We start from the raw sequence: 8,428 nt of genomic DNA on the forward strand, positions 1-8,428 counted from the left end.
CTTATCTTTATTTTTAGTATAGATAAATCATTCTTTCCAAGTGGTCTTGCATTCAATCTATTTAAAAAAGAAATAACCTCACTATGGATAAAGGAGACTATTTTATTATCTGAGGAACAAGATAATTTAATATTTGAAATAGGATCTCTATATTAATTATTCTTATAAAACTATTTTTTCTTAAATATTTTAACATATATCGTCTTCAAAAGTTCTCCACTTCTGTTTATAGCTTAAATTTTCATTCATTAAACAGGAAATGGTGTCACTGTGTTCAATTGGATAAAATAAATACTTCCACACTGATTTAAAACATTTTGAACGATAGCGTTTCCAGACTTTTTCCTTTTTACTCCAAAATACTGGAGGCCTGTTGACGGCTTCATCAAAAACTATTAATTTGTCATCAACTACTTTAGCATTTGGATATTCCAATCTGTGGAAAGAAAATAAAGTTAAACAGAATATTATTCATTTGGTAACAAAATTACAATTCGATATGGAATTTAAAAAAAAATTGAGGTTAATCTTGTTTATGTTATTAAGACAAAACTGGCTTAAAATCTCGGTTGGATATTCGCGTGCATGCGACAACAATAAATAAAAAAATGCAACAATTTAGATAGTTAAAAATTCATCTTCACTTTATATAATTATCTTTTCTTCACTTTAAAATTACACAGATTCCTCTTTTTTTTTTTTTTTTTTTTTTTTTTTTTTGGTTTCTAACAGTGTCTAGGTACTTTATTTGAGAATACCAATAACAGAAAACTATAATTTATGCAGAATATTTTGAATTTATTTAAAAGTTTTAACTTTTTGGATTGCGAGTGAAAAATTATGGGTTATTACTATCTTACAAATGGACACATTACAATTTTTTAAATTATAAAAGTTAATCTCCTCTAATTTATGTGATTGTATGCATTATAATTTCGTAAGAGTACGTAATTTCACACATAATGATGAAGTCGTGTCCATGTTACCACGGAAAGGGGGTGAAGTAACTTCTGAGGGTAAAGACCCCTGAGCACCCGAGGGCAAAAATCTGACTTCTAGCTCATATGAAGATGAAACTCACACATTCGCTTGCCCAACCCTTTTTTACTGGGGGGCACATTCACACACCTCACAGATAGAACACAGATGAAGAACAGCTTTGCCCGAACCGGGATTCGAACCCGGGATGCCCAGATCACGGGGAAGATGCGCTCCCCTATGCAAGGACGACGGCAATTTCGCGCATATTTCTGGAATTATCAAGAAACTAACTAAGAAAAGATGGTAACAATTCAAATTCTTTTCTATCATTCTGCCAATCAGATTGTATTAAGTTATGTCTATTTATCCAAATATGTCTGTAATTCCGATTTTTACTTTCTCGCAATCAAAGAGTAGAGAAAATATTTTGAGAAATGTCTAAAAAGATTTCGAGGAATCTTAATGTTTTAGATCTAACCGAATTCGAAAAACACATTTTTGTAAAACATCTATCTGTGGCCCATCCAAAGATCCACCTAGTGACTGAATAGCAAATGTAAATTCAGGCACCTCCGCCGTGTCAAAGCGTCCATGGTAATATGGAGGATCGGACATTAGATGACCACTAATATGAAACAAAAAAAAAAGATCCCCATTGGGAGAAATCTTTATGCCACCACTGACGAAGAGTTACCACTTGATATTTATAATGGGGAAAATTAGGCCCGCACCCTTTTTCTATCAATTGTAAAAGAGAGAACCTGCTTACTTGTATGGTAACTTCTCATCCCCATATCTGAGATATCTTCCATAGTCCATGAAGTGTAGAAAACAAAGATAACTCTGAGATTCGTACTGATTATTAACATCCATCTTGCTGTAATGCCTTTTCCCTATGCAATATTTGTTGCCGGCCATCACAATCAAGAATTTGCAAATAATTCATCATTGTCAATATTCTGGATTTCCACCGATAATTTGCATTTTATTAGTACGCTACAAATTCTACTTTTTGGTAATAAAGCAACGCTTTATATTGCCAGAAAGGATCAACAATTAAGATAAGTTCTCTTCTTGTTTTTCGATGTGGATGACATTTTTATTTTCTGAAGGTAAATAATATTTTACCTTCAGCAATAAAAGTATATGCTCTTATTACAGTATAAAAACATGTTTTACCCAATATTCTGTAATTTAACAAAATCCATTTTACATTTTCTTAAAGAATTTTTTCCCAAGATTATTTTTTCATAAATTCCAAAACTCTAGGCCTTTTGAGGGAAGCCAAAATATAGCATTTTTGATCACAAGGGCTTTAAATATGTATTTTTTGTAACCAAGTAATGAAATGAAATTTTCAAATTCTTTTAGAACCAAAAAAAGTAATAATTTATACAATTTTAGGATAATAGAATAAAGTTTGGTAATTTTAGTTTTGTTTTCCAACTTTTAAGCCTTTTGCGTGAACCAAAGATCCATGATAAAATTTGTTTCAATCTTTTTCAATTGATTAGTATCTAAAGAAGCTTTTAAATACTTCAAAAATAGATTTATTTTCTCACAACTTCAATGTATATTGGAACGAAACAAAAATTCGGCTAAATAATAGATCAGCAAAGAAAAATGAAATATGTAAATAAAGAAATAATTAAAAGAAAACATGGTATGTTACCCATATGGTAGAGACTGAAATTGCCTCCAGGTACGGGTTTCTGGGTTGAAAATTTCCACTGAGTTCAACTGCCCGTAATCACCCAATCCTGCTAGAACGAATAACTGATTTTCATAAGCGACCATCGCAAACCCGGTTCGAGAAATTTCTGGTGAAGGCATTTCAGAGAAGTTTCCGCTAATTGTGTCATATTCTTCTGCTGTCATAATACGTGATGTTGGTGTTTCACCAAGAATGTATATTTTATTTCCTATCGATGCAGCTGTTACGCTGTTGACTGTCGAACCCAAATGTTTCCATGCTTGATCTTTAGTGTCATATATCTCGAATGCACAAGATGTTTCTGATTCATCAAATGTATCCAAATATCCACCAATGGCATATAAAAATTGCCCTTTGTGTACGATAGTATATTTCTTGCGTGAACTATTCATGGGTTGCATTTCATCCCAAGTGTTATCGAGAAGATTAAATATCATTGCGTTTCCTGACCAGGAATCAAACATATAGGCTAAGTGGTTGATAACAAACATCTGGTTGGGCCAGAAGTTATTTCTTGCCTGCAAGGTGACTTTCCGCCTCATGCAAAGGTCTTCACTATACGTCACATACAAGTCTGTCATGGCAATGTTCCACTTGGAGAAACTCTTCGCAATCAGATATAATTTCTTTGGCTGTCTTGGTCTTGTGAAATCTGTTTTGGGGTAGTTTGAGGATAACACATTTTTGAATAGAAGACTGAACTCTGACCATTTCATTGTCAGCAGGAATTCTTTCAATTCATTTATGCACGGATTCTTTTTTAAAATGTTACTTTTCAGGATATATTGGGCTAAATGTTGATTGAGATTGTGGAAACGAATCGTAGTGAGAAATTCTTGTGCAACTGGCAACCTTTCAGAACAGTCGCTAACCCACTGCTCTACTGCTCTCCATATGTACGTTTCATCAGGAATGTTCAAACTACCATCTTCCAGGAGGATTTTAAATAATTCAAATGGAATATCAGCTATATCGTTTGTCTGTTGGTCTAAAAGTTTGCTGAAATTGAACCTTATAAATCTTCTACTAGCTTTGTATAGCTCTAATCTGTTATTTATATGACTTGCTACAAATATCTTCACACAATTTTTCAAGGATAAATTTTCTTTTGCAAACACCTGGCATTTTCGAAGCAAATCATCCAATAAAAAGTAGTCAGCTGCCAGCAGTAATTCCACAATATTGTCTATTTCTAAAGGTATTTTGCCATAATATAAATAATTAAGAACTTGTTTCACAGTGCGTCCACTAAACCAAGACAACGAAAAATCTGCAGCTGATCTGCTACTTCCACCAAAAAGAAATAAAGCTCGGAAATATATAGAATTTTTGGAGAGAATTACTCGATGTACTTTGAAACAATAGCCATCTTCTGTCTTCAGGACGGCATCGCAGAAATCTTCTAACCCACCAAAATTCTCGTCTCCCAATCCAATATATTGAGCCATTTTACTCTTGAAATAGTTGTGTTGGTGTAATTTTCTAAACAGAGTTATGGATCCATCTACAAAATCGGTTAACTTCGATTGTCTAAGCATTGTTTAATCCCTTAAGACTAAGAATCGCGTTTTCATTGTTCTAAAACAATATGGCGGAAGGAAATAATTATTAACAACTATTCGACTATTAATGAAAGACTGTCATTAAGCTTGCAAAGAATTTGCTTTTGCATAACTTGCTTTTGTTTATTTATTCAAATAATCATTTAGTTTTGCTTATTTAATATCTGTTATATTACCTTTTAAAATGGCAATCGAACTCTTAAAATAATAATCCAAATTTATTTGTTTGAAAAGAAAATTAATCAAACATTTTTTTTTTTACATAATACGGAAGAATGTCTACCTGGATATGTGAATGTTTCAATGCTCTACAAGTTAGATCAAGGATTTGAAGTTGCAAACATCAGATTTAATTTGGAGGATGGAAATATGGATTTTGAAGCTTTTTAAATTTTAATTATTAAAAATTAAGCTAAGTTTTGAAGGTTGGGGTGGATAACTTATGAAGTATTATAGTAAATAATGTTTTCTTTAAATTAAAAAAAATTCAAAATATTGTATATTACATACATGCAGGAAAGCATATTGCATACGCTTTCCTATATATTGAACTAAAACAATATGTAGGAAGGAAGAAATTATAAATTACAATTCAATATTTAGTGTAACAATGGCATTAAGATAATAAAGAATTTGATTTTAAATTTATTTATTCAAATAATTATTTAGTTTCTCTCATTTAATATCTTATTTATTACATTTTAAAGTGGCAATCAAACACTTTGTTTGAAATAATTTGTTTGAAAAGAAAATTAAACAAAGCATTTTCTTTAAATAATAATGAATGTGGCAGCTTTGTGGCTTTAAATAATAATGAATGTTTCAGCTTCAGATCCTGCGATCTGAAGCTTCAAACCTTTGATTAAACGTAATTTGGTGGATGGAAATATGGAGTTTGAGTTTATTTTAGTTTTAATTATTTAAAATTAAATAAAATTTTGATGGTTGATTTTGATAACTTTGGAAGCAGTGCAGTTAAAAATTATCTTTATAACAGTTATTTACAGAGAACATTATTATATTATTTTTTCTCTAATATAAATTCTAATACAACACAATTATTTCTTCAAATTCAAAAAATGTTTTTTATAAATGTATCTCAGCAATTCTCTTTATTATTGCATATGAATTCATGCATAACACAAAAATAAATGATGAATATCTTTACAGATTACTTAATAAAATTTATGATTTGTTTCGATTTAGCAAGAAAATCATTTATATGGTCGAAATTAAATCATTTCCCGTTTTTGATTAAAGCTCATCTTTCAAGTGAAATGACAAATCGAGAAAAATAGGCTAGATTTTCAATATCAAAATTTGAAATTGAAAAATACTTTATTGAGAGAAGTCACACACACACACTCACGCGTGCGATGGCTCAATTTTATTTCTAAATTTTATTTAGAAAATGAAATTTATTGTTGCAAAATACAATCAAAAATCAATTAAAAACCACACAAAAGTATGCACGATATCGCATTTGATATCATACAAATTTTAAATTTTTGAATTTTAAGACGGCATAAAAATGGTTTATGTGGCAAAATATTCTAGATGAAAAGCAAATAAAATTGATAAAGTTTCTAAAAAAAGGATGACAATATTTTGTTTAGATTTTAATTTCTTTGAATTTTAAATATAATTTTAAAAAGATACAAAATATCGTTCAGTTTTTAATTCATTTGAATTTTAATGAAAATTAAAAAAAAAAAAAATCCCTCGATACTTTTTTTCATTTTTTACAATATATCTATGCCACAGCTGGTATCTTTAAGTCTAATGTCCTCCCCTTTAAAATTTCAATACAAACGCACACTACGTGTGTATTTCATATTGTATGCAGCGTGATTGGTAAAGTCCTATTAAGCCCTTTAAATTCAAAAGTGGCATCTCTTACAGCCAGAAAAATAACGGCTACTTATAGTAAAAATGCTATACTAATTTTATTGAGACAGGTTACAGCGCCCCAGGCAGTGAAATGTAGAAACCACAAAAATAACTGAAAAAAATGAAGAATATTGGACAAACAAATGTAAGCTATACTATAATAAAAACACACGAAGAATTTTCATGAAATTATCGATAAAACTAGAGGAAATATTACACTTTTGAACTTCTCATAATTTGACATTTTTACTCTCATGTTTTAATATACTGCTGATAAAATGCCTTTCAAAAACTTACAAATTTATTGATGATTACGGAAGGCAGTACTCTGATTTTCAATGACTCTACCACATTGATTTACGCAAATCTTTGATAATGAGATAAAATAATTCAAATAATATATTAGACTATAAACTTGATTAAGTTATCTTTGCAGACAGAGTTCTTCGTGAAAAGATGGCATTTAATTACTTTTGAACACTCTGTATATTTATTTAATTACTCTATTCAGCAGAACACAGTCTGTCTCTTGCGCCGGCGTTCAGCCAAGTGAAGCATTATATTATCAATAATTGGTGTTACTTGAAAGTACTGGAACTTGGGATACTCCAGACTTTCCAGGTGCGGTGAGAATTCATAATCTGTATGCAGATGCAGTTTAGAGGTTCATCTATATTTATGTCAGAATGTAAAACATTTATAATAATTTCTCTTATATAAGTGAGGGAAAATTATATATTTTCTAGTATTGGTTATATTGAAAGCATTGCCTTCTATACATAACTTATTTGTTATTATTTTCGAAAGGACGTGTAAGTATTACAAATTTTAAAATGTAAAAGTCGAAACATTTAAATCCATAGAATAAGAAATCAATAAAATTAAGGAAAAAAAAAACCCCACAAAAAATCGAATGGGAATTCAATTGATTGAAGAAAAACCTACGAATTAATTTACAAATGAAATATTTTCTCTGAATGCTTATGTTTAATCCCATCGGGGAACACCTCAGAAAAGAGGATGGGAAGCTTCCGGTATAGTTCTCTCCAGTCTAGTGAGGAAGAAATGTTGGTGGGTCATCTACCACCTATCGATGACTGGTCATTATTCCCATGGGAAGGGATGTACAGTGGCCGGTGATTGCCTTTAGGACTCAACCATAGTTCCCGCCAGGGTTGCTGTCATTCGGATTTATCCGTGTGGCTTCAGATGGGTCCCGAGTAGCCAATTAAAGTAAAGGTAAGGTATGCTTATGTTAACATACCTACAGATAAAATATAAATATCAGATAACAGGAGCTATATTTTCTTCAATGTAACTCAATATTCATGATTTCTTTAATTATGTTTTTTATAATATAAATCATATTATCTTTTCGTACTAATCTCTTTTTTAATTTTGTGTATAGCAATCTTAATTATTTATAAAAATATATAAAACAATTAATAGTTATTACTAATGGAAAATTAATGGAATATGCCAATATTGTAGATGGAGAAATACACATATAAAATATTAATGAGTAAAATAGTCAACTAAAAATCAGTAATAAAACTAATAAATCCAAATGTGACGGCAGCAGTTAAATACAAGTTTAAATAACTTGTATTTAATAAAAACTAAAGCCGCTAACAGAGTTTCTGCAAATGTTCTCACAAAGCACATGGATTGTTTTTGTGAAATTTTCCAGAAAATTAGTGCAATAGTTATATTATTTTAGCTTAAAATTATATTTATAAACATTAGTTTAAAATTGGAAAAAATCTGTTTTAAATTTAGCGATGACATTTCTATGGAATAAAAATAGTTCAGATATTTTTTTAGCATTTTATTTGTTGTCACCAAGTTGTTACTTAAAAATGTTTGATTAAATTACTTCACATCATAGAAAACTTATTGATAATTAATTTAGAAATTTTAATCTTCTAGGAATTTTAGATATAGATTAAATAATTCAATATTCTTATTCTAATTAAAATATATATGAGAAGATAATATGATTTTTATATTTTAATGTATTGTATAAATAAATGTTTTACTTTAAAACTATTAGACATGAACATTCTGAGTATTGCAGAATATATCAGCTAATATAAGTAGAAATAATAACTTGGAAGATTTTCTTCATGAATTATTTAGGAAAAAGATTCCGGTCAAAACTTCATCTGTAGCCTAGAAAACATGACACCATTGTTTGTTTAAATTCTAAAGTGACTGATCAAAGTTGGCTTATTTCTTGATGTATAAGTTGTAAAATATCCTGACTTCATATCCAAATGAT

General features: G+C 29.8%; 1 protein-coding gene across 1 annotated transcript; it reads right to left on the minus strand.

Moving 5' to 3' along the window:
- Positions 1-2,649: 2,649 nt before the first annotated feature.
- LOC129956548 (kelch-like protein 10) lies at positions 2,650-4,143 on the minus strand. The gene is made up of 2 exons (XM_056068475.1): positions 3,468-4,143; positions 2,650-3,347 (listed from the first exon to the last, which is right to left on the minus strand). The coding sequence occupies exons 1-2, from the start codon at positions 4,141-4,143 to the stop codon at positions 2,650-2,652; spliced, it is 1,374 nt and encodes a 457-aa protein (XP_055924450.1).
- Between the last annotated feature and the right edge of the window lie 4,285 nt (positions 4,144-8,428).

The sequence above is a fragment of the Argiope bruennichi genome, chromosome 11, assembly GCF_947563725.1.
Source record: "Argiope bruennichi chromosome 11, qqArgBrue1.1, whole genome shotgun sequence".
Classification (NCBI taxonomy): domain Eukaryota; kingdom Metazoa; phylum Arthropoda; class Arachnida; order Araneae; family Araneidae; genus Argiope; species Argiope bruennichi.

Coding starts and splice junctions, on each gene's coding strand:
- LOC129956548 (XM_056068475.1), bottom strand. CDS start 4,143: ATGGCTCAATATATTGGATTGGGAGACGAGAATTTTGGTGGGTTAGAA. Junction 3,348..3,467: donor AGCCCAATATATCCTGAAAA/GTAACATTTTAA, acceptor ACCCCAAAACAG/ATTTCACAAGACCAAGACAG.